The 17,599-nt window shown below is 41.2% G+C and overlaps 2 protein-coding genes across 2 annotated transcripts; both read right to left on the bottom strand.

Moving 5' to 3' along the window:
• Positions 1 to 357: 357 nt before the first annotated feature.
• On the bottom strand, positions 358 to 4,218 carry LOC139546738 (putative methyltransferase DDB_G0268948). The gene is made up of 7 exons (XM_071355470.1): positions 4,201 to 4,218; positions 3,853 to 4,056; positions 2,407 to 2,567; positions 1,756 to 1,969; positions 1,397 to 1,497; positions 953 to 1,090; positions 358 to 719 (listed from the first exon to the last, which is right to left on the bottom strand). Exons 2-7 carry the CDS (start codon positions 3,961 to 3,963, stop codon positions 629 to 631), a joined length of 816 nt encoding a protein of 271 aa, XP_071211571.1. The 5' UTR covers positions 3,964 to 4,056; positions 4,201 to 4,218; the 3' UTR covers positions 358 to 628.
• Positions 4,219 to 5,634: 1,416 nt separating this feature from the next.
• Positions 5,635 to 11,966, bottom strand: LOC139546739 (putative methyltransferase DDB_G0268948). The gene is made up of 7 exons (XM_071355471.1): positions 11,837 to 11,966; positions 11,140 to 11,343; positions 8,858 to 9,018; positions 8,207 to 8,420; positions 7,847 to 7,947; positions 7,394 to 7,531; positions 5,635 to 5,991 (listed from the first exon to the last, which is right to left on the bottom strand). The coding sequence occupies exons 2-7, from the start codon at positions 11,248 to 11,250 to the stop codon at positions 5,901 to 5,903; spliced, it is 816 nt and encodes a 271-aa protein (XP_071211572.1). The 5' UTR covers positions 11,251 to 11,343; positions 11,837 to 11,966; the 3' UTR covers positions 5,635 to 5,900.
• Between the last annotated feature and the right edge of the window lie 5,633 nt (positions 11,967 to 17,599).

Raw genomic sequence — 17,599 nt, 5'->3', positions numbered from 1 at the left:
AGCATATTAAAAATTAAAAATACAATTTAAAGAAAGGACATCTTGGGCAGTGTGGCTACGTTTAGACTGGCAGCCCAATTCTGATGTTTTTACATCAGATCTTTTCACATCAGATCTTTTTCAGACCTGATCCGGTTGCGCAAAAGACAAATTAGTGAAAAAAATATCAGAATTGGTGTCCCTGTCTAAACGCAGACTAAGTATCAAGTGTCTCAGACTAGGATTAGATCCCCGCTGTCCATGTTATATTTTTCATTGTGATCTAAAAGGCAAAACCGATCCTAAAATCCACACTCCTAATATTACTCTGAGACACTTGATACGGGCCTGAAGTTAAATAATATTCAACATTTACAATTGTGTCTGCAGACATTTTATTGTAAATCTCAGGCAAGGAAGATACTAAATGTGGCAACCATTTTGGTAATGATGTGACTAAGGTGAATAGTTTGCTCTACATTACAATGTATAATAGAAAAGAGCAGACAAAACCAAAGGGACTTCAATGAAATCTTATGTGAACAGAGTAATATTTCTAATAACAGCTTGAACATGATTCACACAAGCCTAAACACAAGCTTAAGACACATCTGTCTACACACAAACACATTCACACTTTAAAGAGTGTTCACTCCTGTTTAGATGCCAGGAGACAGAAATATTCCCTTGTCACTTCCATGAGTGTGTCTGGTGATGTGACTCCCATCTCCTTCAGAAACCTGCAACAATAGGACATCAATAAATTTTAATAATTTAAATGTAAAAAATAATTCCATGTGGGATGGACCATAAAAGTGGCATGGATGACATTTTGTATTTATTCGTTCATTTCTTTCTTAATTTTTTTGTTCAAGAATTTTTTTATTATCTCATTAGTTCATTCATTCACCCATAATCCATTCATCCATCTATTCATTCGTTCATTCATCCGTTGATTGATCAGGGTTGTTACCTGTCGAGTGTTCTCTGCAGCAGTGCGGAGGCAGCATCAGGCTCGGCCCTCTGGAAGGCCTGGTACATGGAGAAGGACTCCATGAAGCCCACTATGTTCCTCACTGAGATCTGCTGCTTCAGTGGGATACACTCAATCCTGAAAGAAGAACAGATACCCACACACTGTTGAATTGAGAGGAGAGTCAGTGGATGCCCTAAGCTCCCAAGGGTGCTAAGAGGGTTAAGTCAAGTAAGTCATAATATTGAATACTCCTGCAGTTTATTGAGTACAACATTTGATTTTGACCACCTGAGAGTCACTAGGTGTAAGTACATTACTGTATATATATATTTCATTCTCAAATAGAAACTCAGAGACACAGGGTCAAAGTCACACCATGAGAAGTGTTTTAATGTGTAACAGGCTGTTCTACTGGGTTCCCACAGAGGCTGTATGAGTTACCTCTCTTTGTCAGGGAAGGGGATAGCAGCGTAAAGCTCCCTTAGTTTGGTGTTGGCCACTGCTAACTGTGTGCTGGTGTATGGTAACAGCACCTTCTTGAACTGGGGATAGCAAAGTCAAATCTCAGTCAGGAAATGTGTTACTTATATCAAACAAAGAATTGTGAGGGTTTGTTGATTCATACAGGTGATCCCATGGAGATTATGTCTCCATAAACAAACATATTATAAGCATTCTTTAGATGAAAACAACAACTGTACTTATAACCCAATGAAAATAAACATATGACACACTGAGCCGATTAAGTGGCATTGGTTTGTCACCATAAAAACGAATGTCATTCTGGGCCTGTTTGTCACCTCCTCATAGATGTCAGTGAGTCTGTCCCCACATGAGCCGTAATGGAGTCTGAAGTTATCAGCAAAGCCAAGCAGAGCCATGCAGCCGCAAGGCTTCAGGACCCGGCCTGCCTCCAAGAGGAACCGCTCCTGGTCAAACCAATGGGCCGCTGAGGCTGCAGTCAGTAGATCCACAGAACCATCCGGAAACGGCAGCTCCTCTGCTGTCCCTTTCCTGTAAGTATTAAGACGCAGCCACAAAAATTGAGTATTTCTACATAAACTAACATATTAACTAGGGGCCTATTGAAAGTGGGAAGCTACTGCTGACCTTTGTGCTGAGTGTAATTGACCGTCTCTGCAGATTGTCATCACTGTTATTTTTGAACAACATACACATTGGTTTTACTATCCAGTTGGGGACAACATTTCTTATTCCCATTCAAAATCCTATTATGCCCAAACCCTTAACCCTAACCTTAACCCTAACCCCAAACCCCTAACTAAACCTTAATCTAACTCCTAACCCTTAACCAAAACCTAACCCCTAAGCCTAAAATAGGATCAGCGAAATGTCCCCACTTGTCAAATTTTTCTTCTTTTACTATCCTTGTGAGGACTTTTGGACCTCAAAGGATAGTAAAGTTAGACCACACACACACGTTCAAAAACCTGTAGGTGATGTTGTTGAACCCTGCCACTGCCCTGGCTTCCTCCAGTTGGCACTCGCTGATGTCGATGCCCACCACTTCCTGGAAGTGTGGGGCCAGCAGGCGTGAGTTCTGCCCCGTCCCACAGCCCAGGTCCACAGCTAAGGCATGAGGCTGGACTTTCTGAAGAGAGGGGACCAGTGAGACACTATATAACTAGCCTTCACTAAAGGAGAGTGATAGCTAGTGATAGTGTAAATGTGATGTTCAATACCGATATTATATATACAGTGGGGCAAAAAAGTATTTAGTCAGCCACCAATTGTGCAAGTTCTCCCACTTAAAAAGATGAGAGAGGCCTGTAATTTTCATCATAGGTACACTTCAACTATGACAGACAAAATGAGGGAAAAAAATCCTGAAAATCACATTGTAGGATTTTTAATGAATTTATTTGCAAATTATGGTGGAAAATAAGTATTTGGTCAATAACAAAAGTTTATCTCAATACTTTGTTATATACCCTTTGTTGGCAATGACAGAGGTCAAACGTTTTCTGTAAGTCTTCACAAGGTTTTCGCACACTGTTGCTGGTATTTTGGCCCATTCCTCCATGCAGATCTCCTCTAGAGCAGTGATGTTTTGGGGCTGTTGCTGGGCAACACGGACTTTCAACTCCCTCCAAAGATTTTCAATGGGGTTGAAATCTGGAGACTGGCTAGGCCACTCCAGGATCTTGAAATGCTTCTTACGAAGCCACTCCTTCGTTGCCCGTGCGGTGTGTTTGGGATGATTGTCATGCTGAAAGACCCAGCCACGTTTCATCTTCAATGCCCTTGCTGATGGAAGGAGGTTTTCACTCAAAACCTCACGATACATGACCCCATTCATTCTTTCCTTTACACGGATCAGTCGTCCTGGTCCCTTTGCAGAAAAACAACAAATTTTCTGGATTTTCTTTCCTCATTTTGTCTGTCATAGTTGAAGTGTACCTATGATGAAAATTACAGGCCTCTCTCATCTTTTTAAGTGGGAGAACTTGCACAATTGGTGGCTGACTATATACTTTTTTGCCCCACTGTATATATATATCGGTATTGAACATCACACTCTGGTCCTTGCTCTATAGGTATGACACATTGCATGCTGAATTTCAAGCTTACGGTAATAACGTAACATAATGGATGACAGTTTAGTAACCTATTGTCACAAGACTTAAAAGCATTTAGAAACAGGAAATGGTTGGGATATTTGGTTTCTATATCTGATTTAAAATGTCAAAATCCTGAAATGTTATGCAATAGAGGGCATTTTTTGCTTTCATTTCTCTCTCGGACACTGTGTGGAAGCATTACACCAAAGACTTATCTTAGACAACCCAAGATTTGTCTTAGCTGCCAAATGTACAAGTCTAACGTCATGTAGAAGACACAGTCTATAACAGTAATATTATCTTTGCTTGGCTCACCTTCCTTTCCAGGTAATGCAGGATGATGTCTCTGATCTCCTCTGGGGGTACAAAGCGGTACCTCTGGTAGATAGAGGCATGGTGTTTCTCCTCAAACAGCCGGTGGGTCATGGTGCTCTGCTGTCGTCTGCTCCGCTAGCCTAGTGCTCCTTCCAGCTTGCAGTGACTCAGCAGACAGAGACAGACCTGCTCCTTCACTAGGACCTTTTAATCATTACATGGAAAGAAGAGAGATACTGTATATAAAGAGGTGGATAGAGGAGGCTACTGCTAGTAATCACTTCGTCATATAAAGGAGAGGTTAAAAGATCTACTATGATGGGCTGCTAATTTCAAATAACTTATCACCTCCACTATAGGAGATGGCAAAACATCAAAAACCGATGGGAACCAGGCTAGAATTTGCACACGACTTTGTGGTTTCGTTCCTGAGATATAGTTCAGATGGCACTGTTCCAGAATAGTATCAGTAGTTGTAGCTTTTATGTTTGCTCACTACAGGAAGACGTGCACGAGTTTGAGCAGACAAGGGTCCCATTGTCCGGTTTGGCCCTTGGCCTATTTTCACTGTGTCCACATCAACAAAGGACTTTAACCCTACAGTCCCCTCTCCCATCACATTGTGGTACTGTTACATAAGGCAAGACTGTTCTGAGAGAGACGGTATTGGTAAATCCATGTCAATTTCACCCTGAATAAAACGATTTTGTACCTACAAGTCTAGTCGGCCTACTTATGAAAAAAACAAATTCTTTGACTGTAATGTAAAAAGAGTTTGAGTCCACGTTAGTGTTAGAAATAGGCCTGTTTCTCTTACGGATTTTACTAAAACTAAACCAAGCTCTCTTTCTCACTGGGTTGTGGAGGCTACGTTAAGGAATGTGATCACACACACACTACCACATTCATCGCAGGAGATTCCCTTTCTTCACAGGGCCAGTTCCAGGGAAACCACTAAGTGCTTGGCCAGGCTAGTATGAGATAGGCCCCAGATAGAGAGAGGAAGGGGAAAAGCAGTGGCTTCATGGGAATGTGTGTTGTTTGCTAATGAGGCTGTTTATGAAGGGGGCCAGGGTGACATGGGGTCAAAGAGAGCTTTGTGTTGTGTCAGAACCAATAAGTAGTACCATAGAGATGGGATGGGATGGGGCAGGGATCAGAAACTTGTTTTCCTATGAGGTGTTTTCCCTGTTGTGATTGATGTGAGAAAATACAAACGCCTGATGAGTTCAATTTCCTTACTCAGATAAAAACCCTATTCCAACTGATCACTGAGCCATAGATCAACAACAATAGGCTTTGTACTGAGCTGCACTACTACTAGCTCACTAAAATAGTTAATTATAAACAGTCAATATCTGAAGTACTGGTCCAAGAACCGATTAAAGGTCTCCTCTTAGTTTGCATAACGTGATGAATTTGGTTGAACCAATGCATACATCATATTAAAAAGAAACCAACAGAAAATCTGGGGCAGTCTGGCTGTGTTTTGACAGGCATCCCAATTCTGATGTTTTTACCAATCACATCAGATCTTTTCACATCAGATCTTTTTCAGACCTGATCTGAACGATCAAAAGACCAATTAGTAAAGAATATATCATAATTGGGCTGCGTAAGTATCAATTGTTTCAGATTAGGAGTGCTGATCTTGGATCAGATACCCCCTCCATGTTATATTTTTCATTGTGATCTAAAAGGAAAAACCGATCCTAAAATCCACACTCCTAATATTACTCTGAGACACTTGATACGGCCCTGAAGTTAAATAATATTCAAAAGTTACAATTGTGTCTGCAGACATTTTATTGTAAATCTCAGGCAAGGAAGATACTAAATGTGGCAACCATTTTGATAATGATGTGACTAAGGCTAATAGTTTGCTCTACATTACAATGTATAAAAGAAAAGAGACAACACCAAAGGGACTTCAATGACATCTTATGTGAACAGAATACTACTTCTATTAACAACAGCTTAAACATGATTGACACAAGCTTAAGAAACATCTGTCGCCACACAAACATATTTACACTGTAAAGAGTGTTTCACTCCGGTTTAGACGCCAGGACACAGAAATACTCCAGCGTCACCTCCATGAGTGTGTCTGGTGATGTGACTCCCATCTCCTTCAGAAACCTGCAATATATTTTATAAAATAATTCCATGTGGGATGGACCATAATAGTTGCATACAAGTAAATAAAATAATTAATTATTTTGATTATTTGTTCATTTCCTCACACATTTGTTTTGTTCATTTCATCTTTAGAGTCTAAGACGGGTGGGCTAATCTGACAGATGGAATTGTTTTAAGTTGGTCATACCTATGGATCATTTAGCTATTCGATTGCGAATTTTAGGACCCCTTTAGGTATACAAATATATAAATATGATTTGATAAAATATTTATTTTGGAAAATGACTACAAAAACTGATAGAAACGCACTGAATAACACATTCATAAATGGCAAAAAGGACTGTCAAAAAATATATCAGAAGAAACAAGTTTTGAAGTGTCTGTCCTAAATCTAGGAGATATAAAAAAAACTCAGGTATGGGGCCTCCCGAGTGGCGCAGCGGTCTAAGGCTGGAGGCGGACTCCCGATCACGGCTGTATTGGCCCAGCGTTATCCGGGCTAGGGGAGGGTTTGGCCAGCGGGGGGTCTTTACTTGGCTCATCACACTCTAGAGACTCCTTGTGGCGGCCGGGCGCCTGCAGGCTGATCTCGGTCGTCAGTTGAACAGTGTTTCCACCAACACATTGGTGCTTCTGGCTTCCGGGTAGGTCATGTTTCAGAGAACGCGTGACCCGACCTACGCCTCCCGAGCACATTGGGGAGATGCAGCGATGAGACGGGGAAAAGGGTGTAAAATACAAAAAACATAATAATAATACAAAAAAAAAAAAAAAAACCTCTGGAAATATTTATATTTTTTACACATATTTAACCTCTTTTTTGGGGTAGGCACAAAACTACCTGCACACTTCCATCCGTTTTTTAAACCTGTACTGGTTACCTTCAGACGGGTCCCGTGGCACTTGTGGGCATCCATTAGTTTGTAGCCCTAACGGTCCGGACGTTTCCAAACAGAATTTAGCACATCGACGGTACTGACTTCAGATGAGACTCCAGGCACTTGTAGGGGTCGTAGAGCAAAGCGTAGAACACCATCGTGTTCGTGAGAGTCTATCCATACAGTGGTCAATAGTTTATAGGTCAAACTGTTCGGACGCTACAGATGATTTTTGGGATGTCTCATGGTCTGACAAACACCACTCTAGCTCTGTCACCTTTCACTGCAGATGTTGAAGTGTGACATTGGCGGATGCATTGGATTGAGACGCATCCAAAGCAAAAAAACAGACACAGTATCTCTAGCTTAAACTGACGGGTTTTGATGGGGATTTTTTTGTTATGCAACTTAGACTGACACACCGGTTTGTCAATCGACCCCACTGGGTTAATTTGTTAATTAGCTAATTAATTCATCCATTCAGTCATTCATTCATTCATCCATTGATTGACCAGGGTTGTTACCTGTCGAGTGTTCTCTGCAGCAGTGCGGAGGCAGCATCAGGCTCGGCCCTCTGGAAGGCCTGGTACATGGAGAAGGACTCCATGAAGCCCACTATGTTCCTCACTGAGATCTGCTGCTTCAGTGGGATACACTCAATCCTGAAAGAAGAACAGATACCCACACACTGTTGAATTGAGAGGAGAGTCAGTGGATGTTGGCACCCTAAGCTCCCAAGGGTGCCAAGAGGGTTAAGTCAAGTAAGTCATAATATTGAATACTCCTGCAGTTTATTGAGTACAACATTTGATTTTGACCACCTGAGAGTCACTAGCTGTGAGTACATTACTTCTGTATATATATATTTCATTCTCAAATAGAAACTCAGAGACACAGGGTCAAAGTCACACCATGAGAAGTGTTTTAATGTGTAACAGGCTGTTCTACTGGGTTCCCACAGAGTCTGTATGAGTTACCTCTCTTTGTCAGGGAAGGGGATAGCAGCGTAAAGCTCCCGTAGTTTGGTGTTGGCCACTGCTAACTGTGTGCTGGTGTATGGTAACAGCACCTTCTTGAACTGGGGATAGCAAAATCAAATCTCAGTCAGGAAACGTGGTACTTATATCAAACACAGAATTGTGAGGGTTTGTTGATTCATACAGGTGATCCCATGGAGATTATGTCTCCATAAACAAACATATTATAAGCATTCTTTAGATGAAAACAACAACTGTACTTATAACCCAATGAAAATAAACATATGACACACTGAGCCGATTAAGTGGCATTGGTTTGTCACCATAAAAACGAATGTCATTCTAGTTCATGTTTGTCACCTCCTCATAGATGTCAGTGAGTCTGTCCCCACATGAGCCGTAATGGAGTCTGAAGTTATCAGCAAAGCCAAGCAGAGCCATGCAGCCGCAAGGCTTCAGGACCCGGCCTGCCTCCAAGAGGAACCGCTCCTGGTCAAACCAATGGGCCGCTGAGGCTGCAGTCAGTAGATCCACAGAACCATCCGGAAACGGCAGCTCCTCTGCTGTCCCTTTCCTGTAAGTATTAAGACGCAGCCACAAAAATTTAGGATTTCTACATAAACTAACATATTAACTAGGGGCCTATTGAAAGTGGGAAGCTACTGCTGACCTTTGTGCTGAGTGTAATTGACCGTCTCTGCAGATTGTCATCACTGTTATTTTTGAACAACATACACATTGGTTTTACTATCCAGTTGGGGACAACATTTCTTATTCCCATTCAAAATCCTATTATGCCCAAACCCTTAACCCTAACCTTAACCCTAACCCCAAACCCCTAACTAAACCTTAATCTAACTCCTAACCCTTAACCAAAACCTAACCCCTAAGCCTAAAATAGGATCAGCGAAATGTCCCCACTTGTCAAATTTTTCTTCTTTTACTATCCTTGTGAGGACTTTTGGACCTCAAAGGATAGTAAAGTTAGACCACACACACACGTTCAAAAACCTGTAGGTGATGTTGTTGAACCCTGCCACTGCCCTGGCTTCCTCCAGTTGGCACTCGCTGATGTCGATGCCCACCACTTCCTGGAAGTGTGGGGCCAGCAGGCGTGAGTTCTGCCCCGTCCCACAGCCCAGGTCCACAGCTAGGGCATGAGGCTGGACTTTCTGAAGAGAGGGGACCAGTGAGACACTATATAACTAGCCTTCACTAAAGGAGAGTGATAGCTAGTGATAGTGTAAATGTGATGTTCAATACAGATATTATATATATATATATATACACTGCTCAAAAAAATAAAGGGAACACTAAAATAACACATCCTAGATCTGAATGAATGAAATATTCTTATTAAATACTTTTTCTTTACATAGTTGAATGTGCTGACAACAAAATCACACAAAAATTATCAATGGAAATCAAATGTATCAACCCATGGAGGTCTGGATTTGGAGTCACACTCAAAATTAAAGTGGAAAACCACACTACAGGCTGATCCAACTTTGATGTAATGTCCTTAAAACAAGTCAAAATGAGGCTCAGTAGTGTGTGTGGCCTCCACGTGCCTGTATGACCTCCCTACAACGCCTGGGCATGCTCCTGATGAGGTGGCGGATGGTCTCCTGAGGGATCTCCTCCCAGACGTTGACTAAAGCATCCGCCAACTCCTGGACAGTCTGTGGTGCAACGTGGCTTTGGTTGATGGAGCGAGAAATGATGTCCCAGATGTGCTCAATTGGATTCAGGTCTGGGGAACGGGCGGGCCAGTCCATAGCATCAATGCCTTCCTCTTGCAGGAACTGCTGACACACTCCAGCCACATGAGGTCTAGCATTGTCTTGCATTAGGAGGAACCCAGGGCCAACCGCACCAGCATATGGTCTCACAAGGGGTCTGAGGATCTCATCTCGGTACCTAATGGCAGTCAGGCTACCTCTGGCGAGCACATGGAGGGCTGTGCGGCCCCCCAAAGAAATGCCACCCCACACCATGACTGACCCACCGCCAAACCGGTCATGCTGGAGGATGTTGCAGGCAGCAGAACGTTCTCCACTGCGTCTCCAGACTCTGTCACGTCTGTCACGTGCTCAGTGTGAACCTGCTTTCATCTGTGAAGAGCACAGGGCGCCAGTGGCGAATTTGTCAATCTTGGTGTTCTCTGGCAAATGCCAAACGTCTTGCACGGTGTTGGGCTGTAAGCACAACCCCCACCTGTGGACGTCGGGCCCTCATACCACCCTCATGGAGTCTGTTTCTGACTGTTTGAGCAGACACATGCACATTTGTGGCCTGCTGGAGGTCATTTTGCAGGGCTCTGGCAGTGCTCCTCCTGATCCTCCTTGCACAAAGGCGGAGGTAGCGGTCCTGCTGCTGGGTTGTTGCCCTCCTACGGCCTCCTCCACGTCTCCTGATGTACTGGCCTGTCTCCTGGTAGCGCCTCCATGCTCTGGACACTACGCTGACAGACACAGCAAACCTTCTTGCCACAGCTCGCATTGATGTGCCATCCTGGATGAGCTGCACTACCTGAGCCACTTGTGTGGGTTGTAGACTCCGTCTCATGCTACCACTAGAGTGAAAGCACCGCCAGCATTCAAAAGTGACCAAAACATCAGTCAGGAAGCATAGGAACTGAGAAGTGGTCTGCGGTCACCACCTGCAGAGCCACTCCTTTATTGGGGGTGTCTTGCTAATTGCCTATAATTTCCACCTGTTGTCTATTCCATTTGCACAACAGCATGTGAAATTTATTGTCAATCAGTGTTGCTTCCTAAGTGGACAGTTTGATTTCACAGAAGTGTGATTGACTTGGAGTTACATTGTGTTGTTTAAGTGTTCCCTTTATTTTTTTGAGCAGTGTATATATATATATATATATATATATATATATATATATATATATTTATTTATTTTTATTTTTTTTTCACATTCTGGTCCTTGCTCCATAGGTATGACACATTGCATGCTGAATTTCAAGCTTACGGTAATAACGTAACATAATGGATGACAATTTAGTAACCTATTGTCACAAGACTTAAAAGCATTTAGAAACAGGAAATGGTTGGGATATTTGGTTTCTATATCTGATTTAAAATGTCAAAATCCTGAAATGTTATGCAATAGAGGGCATTTTTTGCTTTCATTTCTCTCTCAGACACTGTGTGGAAGCATTACACCAAAGACTTATCTTAGACAACCCAAGATTTGTCTTAGCTGCCAAATGTACAAGTCTAACGTCATGTAGAAGACACAGTCTATAACAGTAATATTATCTTTGCTTGGCTCACCTTCCTTTCCAGGTAATGCAGGATGATGTCTCTGATCTCCTCTGGGGGTACAAAGCGGTACCTCTGGTAGATAGAGGCATGGTGTTTCTCCTCAAACAGCCGGTGGGTCATGGTGCTCTGCTGTCGTCTGCTCCGCTAGCCTAGTGCTCCTTCCAGCTTGCAGTGACTCAGCAGACAGAGACAGACCTGCTCCTTCACTAGGACCTTTTAATCATTACATGGGAGGAGGAGATACATATAAGGAGTAGGACAGGGGAGGCTACTAGTAGTAGTCACTCAGTCACATAGAGGAGAGGTTTAAAGAGATTCTATGACACCTGGGCTGCTAAGATAAAATAACTTGTCGACTCTGACAAATTGCAAAACGTTGATTTGTCTGTGAGGTGTGGAACGATAACATCCGATAAGGGCCACAATAATGGCATGCCCATAGATAGACTAGTGGTTTAAAACATACCATAGATATTTCCTTTTAAAAGTGTGTCTTATGCAGGTACTGCATTCATTTAGATTGTGCATTTAAGACAAAAGTTGTGAAACTAGACTGGATCCCATGATGCAGGGATTAGGTTATCGAACAGAACAGTTTCCTGAACAAGAGCAAAAAACATGAACAAGTACAGAAACGTTTAAATAGTCTTCTGAAAGTTTGCAATGAAGTCATGCTCAATTGTAATGTCAAATATAACAAAATCACCTTCCAAAATGCAATGGAGCTTGTAAAGCTATCTGTGTTTCTCTCTCAGCTGAAAATTACACGTAAGCAAAGTTGCCAGGTCCCTCTCACAGTATTACCGGAAGTGTGCCTAGATTGTCCAAATAGCCATATGCATGCTGGGGCCTCAGTGTTAACCCTTGACTGTCCAGAATATTGAACCTATTGTAATTACATGATGATAAGCAAGTGATTTAACCCCCCTTAGAAGCATGACTACATGTCCAAATCATTTCTAGAGGGAGTGAATGGTGGAACATAGTGATGACAAACCTGCAATATAAGACAACATATAGGGCCATAGAAATAGGAAGGAACTGCACTGAATTTATTTACAGCCTTTATGTTTATGTTTATGTTTTGTTTTTATGTTTATTTTTTGTTAGATTATTTTTCATTACATACACTTGTACAGAAAGATAAAGAGAATAATTATAAATGCTGACAATAAACATGAAGTTACAGTAACTTTCAGTTTTATGTGTCAATGCCTTGATAGTTCAGATTTTAGTGGAATGTAAAATCTGTGTTCCATCATGCTGCTCATTGTCACGATCGTCTTCGGGTGAAAGAGAGGACCAAGGCGCAGCGTGATATAGATACATCTTCTTTTATTTGAGAAGATGAAAATGAACACTAATACACACTAAACAAAAACAACAAACGACCGTGAAGCTACAAACGAAAGTGCAGACACACGCTACTAACGTCAAACATAGACAATTACCCACCACCTACCTAATGCCTATGGCTGCCTTAAATATGGCTCCCAATCAGAGACAACGATAGACAGCTGTCTCTGATTGAGAACCAATCCAGGCAACCATAGACTTACATAAACACCTACACTGAACACAACCCCATGAACTATACTAAAACCCCCTAGACAATACACACACCCTAGACTAGACAAAAACACAAACATCCCCCATGTCACACCCTGACCTAACTAAAATAATAAAGAAAACAAAGATAACTAAGACCAGGGCGTGACACTCATAATAGCGTCGTTCCACCAATTTGCTGCATTTTGAGAAGTGTAAGTTGGTTTGATTTCACCTCATTTTAACATTCTTTCATAAATAGCACATGTTCAACTTCATTAAAACACTTTTACCCATCTCAAGAGGTTAAATAAAAAAATGACTATAGTAAGTGACTGTTAAAGGGGCAATCAGCAGTTGCTACATCCATTTTTGGACTTATAAATGAATTATATGTACCTATTAATTCTTGAAGAATATAACTTGTAAATGCCTCATGAACTTAGTTCAACTGTCATACACCATCAGAACCCAAAATATAAGCTTGCTCTATTCAAATGTTTGTAAACAAAGTACATTTTAACAAACACTATATAGCCTCAAAACACGGTTAAACGATCATTTTGATATTTCAGAGTGGTTACAGTTCTCCAGCCCCATCCCTCAGCTTTTTACTGGAACAGGTGCGGGGAACAGCTTTGTAATTGTTTCTACTGCTGATTGCCACTTTAAGTGGCAAATAAAGTTGCAGGGTTGACCGTAACAGGGTTGACGATTTAATTATTTATATTAAAGTTTCACAAAATGTGTTAAATTGTAAAAACATTTCTAGCCTGTCTATCTATGGCTAACATAATTGACATGTTAGGCTCGACCTGCTCAGTTTTCCACCACAAAACACCAGAAAATTGCCAAAAATAGTACAACCAGCTCACCTGCTTTCACACTATGATTTGACTGTGTTGAATGTTTAAAAAAAAAAATGTATAGTTTCACCATTTTTTAATTTTTTTATTTATTATTATTTAAAAAAAATGTTATCCCATTTTCTCCCTAATTTTCGTGGTATCCAATCGCTACTAATTACTATCTTGTCTCATCGCTACAACTCCCTTACGGGCTCGGGAGAGACGAAGGTCGAAAGCCACGCGTCCTCCGAAGCACAACCCAACCAAGCCGCACTGCTTCTTAACACAGCGCGCCTCCAACCCGGAAGCCAGCCGCACCAATGTGTCGGAGGAAACACTGTGTACCTGGCCCCCTTGGTTAGCGCGCACTGCGCCCAGCCTGCCACAGGAGTCGCTGGAGCGCGATGAGACAAGGATATCCCTACCGGCCAAACCCTCCCTAACCCGGACGACGCTAGGCCAATTGTGCGTCGCCCCACGGACCTCCCCGTCGCGGCCGGCTGCGACAGAGCCTGGGCGCGAACCCAGAGACTCTGGTGGACCACTGCGCCACCCGGGAGGCCCCATAGTTTCACCATTTTAGAACGACAGTTCAGTTCACGTAAAAGGGTTGACTTTAAAATGAAGGACAGACGTAAATGAACCACTAATCACATTAAATTAATAATAAACTTTGTCAAAGCAACAAATGACTAGGGCTTTACAATTATGGTGAAAAAAGAGATGACTATGATGACTATGAGACACAGCTCAATAAGAATACTCTGGTGTATCCTGCTGGCATGTGTATTGGGTATAATCATGGAATTTTTGCAGAAGTGAAGTCTCAGTTCATTGAATAAAACCTTCTAGCCAATACAATTTCCTTATTTGCTGAGGGGAGTCTTAAAATAAGTGTCCAGGGAAAATCTCACTGTTAAAAGTTCATATTCTGTTAATACCCAAATAATGTTATTGACTCATCCTTTACTCGTATTTGTGGCCAAAGCATAAATTGGAGAAAAAACACTAATGGACAGTTACTTTAAGAGTAATTCTTCCAAAGCAAAGTTTCAATAATTTTGTCATTCGAGTGGCCGGTTAAGTGATAGCATATGTCACTGAGGATTACTGTATAAGAAGTACATAAAAGGGCTAGTTGAAGTGTCAACCATGCATTTTTTGTTGCTGTAAAGTGTTTACTACCAACATTATCACCAAACGTCTTGTCAGAAACCACCCTAGCAATGATCCTTTCAGACAGAGTGGACAGATCCTGCTCTTGTGGGTATCGGGATATAATCATGGACTTTCTGCAGAAGGTAAGTCTATGTCCATTTGAAACTTTGTCGATGGGAGTTCTTAAGAGTAATTATTCACTTAAAAAGTCACGTTTCAATAATGTTGCAATTTTTATGTTTGCAACTGGCTTGATAGCTCTTGTTATGTCCGTCACTGATAGTCAGTCAATTAGCCCATGACAGCTAACATTTTTTTGATTGCTAAGTTAGTTTAGCGGCCAGCTATTTAAACTTGTTATTATGGTTGAATTACCGGCTGGGGGGACCCTATTGATTTTTGTTAGTCAGTCTCACTCAGATATTAACTGAAAACATTTCTCTCCACCCTATCGCCAAATGTGTAGAATTGCAGTAAATTAGCTGCAAAACATCACATTTTCCTCTCCGCCCCATGGCAAAATGAGTAGAATTGCATGAAATTAGTTCTAAAATAGCTAAATCTTCTCTCCGCTGGATGTGGGTGCGCAGACCCGGCCGCGAGCAACTGCAGCCCCTCATGATGAGTGCAGATTTTTTGTGGCCCCCACCCCTTCAAACTTGCCCATCCATGTCTTAGGGCAACATACTGTATGTCCACTGATTTTGTTCAAATTGCTCAAGCTCAGTAAATTTGCTTGGGAATCATTGATGGACAGCAATGTTGAAACCTTGATTCTTATTTTCAAGCAAATTTAAGTCAGGACTGAAACTAGACCACTCAAGAACACTCAACACCTGTTAGAAAACCATTCTGGTGTGTCTTTGGCATAAAAATAAGTGTAATTGTCTCACTGAAAATAAACCTCTATCCCAGGGTTAGGTTTTCATAAGACTGAGGTGGGTTTTCCTTTAACTTTTTACCTGGATTTTGCTCCTTTCATATTTTTTTTATCCTGATAAACTGTGGAAGCAGTATCATGTTATGGGTATGCTTGTCACGGAAGGGACTGGGGAGTTTGTTAGGATCAAAAGAAATGTGAATGGAGCAAAGCCCAGGTAAAACCTTAGAGGATAAGGTTGGTAGAATCTTATTCAAAATGATTCATAGCTGTAATGGGTACGATAGGTGCTTCGATCCACCAAGTATTAACTCTGGGGTGTGACTGAAGACATATGCAATCAATACAGCCTCATTTTATATTTCTGAGTCATTTGGAAAATGTTCTATAATTTTTCTTTCACTTTCGAATTGTGGAGTAGGTTGTGTAGATCAATAAAAAACAATTATCCTTTTTAGATGTAATTTTACGGCAGCAAAATGTGTGCAAGGGGTGTGTAGACTTTCACTAACGACTGTAGAAATTACACCTTGTCTATTCTACTATTCTAACTTGCAACAGTAAGTTGAGACCCCGACTGAATTCAGATTTTTTTTTGTGGAAATTGATCCGAGGGCCCATCCCTGCACTAAAAGTTGTCCAAAGTTGTTAGAATATTATTCAAAATGATTCACAGCTGTAATGGCTGCCTAAGGTGCTTCCACCAACTGTTAACTAGGGTGTGAAGAAGTACGCAATTAGACATCTTTGTTTTGTTATTTTTTATTGATTAGGAACATTTTCTATAACTTTGAGGAGTAGGTTGTGTAGATCTGTAGAAAAACAACTGTTTTGTTCTTAACAAAACAAACAAACAAAAAACATTTTTAACATGGAGTTTTTTCTTTCTCTCAGAGCAAACCAAACCATTTTCTCTTGGCTCAATATGAACTTTGCTGTCTATGTATATTTTCAATGTTTCCATTTGTTGACTGTCAATATTAAACGTTTTCAAATGTAATATGCCTACATCTATATATTATAGGATATGAGCGAAGGGACTCAAGTACATATGGGTCATCAAATCAAATCAAATTTTATTGGTCACATACACATGGTTAGCAGATGTTATTGTGAGTGTAGCGAAATGCTTGTGCTTCTAGTTCCGTCCGTGCAGTAACATCTAACTTCTCTGAAGTCCACAATCATCTCCGTCATAGAGTAATTGCAACATTTATTATGTAATTCAATTCAAATTACTTTGTTTTGTCTGTTAATTCCAAACTGACAGCTGGTTCAGATCGAGAGTGAGTTGTGAGTTTTCTCCTCTGCCATGCACTGCAGCGGGTTAGAGATGGAAATGCTACTTCTAACACCACATCTACAACCATCCCACTTACATGAACATGCACAATGTTGATCAGCACAGCCAGGGGAGATATTATTGCAGAATCCTACGGAATGGAGTGGATATATTCTATGTCTATAACACACTGAATATCATAAATGGTGAATAATACATTTTCCTATCTCTTTGAATAATTTGTTGTTTGTATCTTGTGAAATTGTATAAAAGTTACAATTATCACTATTTTGCTTTGTAGATGATACAGATTTTTGGTCAGTATTGTTTTCCTTGTTTTTAGAGTAACATTTTCAGCAAATGTCTTATAGTTTTATTCATTTTCAGTATTTCTTATATTTTCTCCTCTTGTTGAACGGAATAAATCAGGGCATGCTTTTAATAGCAATATGTATATTTTATTATGTCTTCTCAGATACAAAGAATCCTCCCTACGCTCTGTATAGAGAGAGTTCCAACATCAGTGAGATGACGTTGAACTGCAACTCTGGAGATGAACCTAACAGAACAGCTTGGTACTGACAGGTTGAGAGCTTCAAGTTCCTTGGTGTCCACATCACCAACAAACTAACATGGTCCAAGCACACCAAGACAGTCGTGAAGCGGGCACAACAAAACCTATTCCCCCCCTGACCCCCAGTCTATGACGGTCAGGGAGGCTGTAGCTCTGAGAATGCCCTCTGTGAACACCAC

Source organism: Salvelinus alpinus, chromosome 20 (genome assembly GCF_045679555.1).
Source record: "Salvelinus alpinus chromosome 20, SLU_Salpinus.1, whole genome shotgun sequence".
NCBI classification, from domain to species: Eukaryota; Metazoa; Chordata; class Actinopteri; order Salmoniformes; family Salmonidae; genus Salvelinus; species Salvelinus alpinus.
The sequence above is the reverse complement of the archived record's forward strand: the minus strand, read 5'-3'. Positions and strand labels throughout refer to the sequence as shown.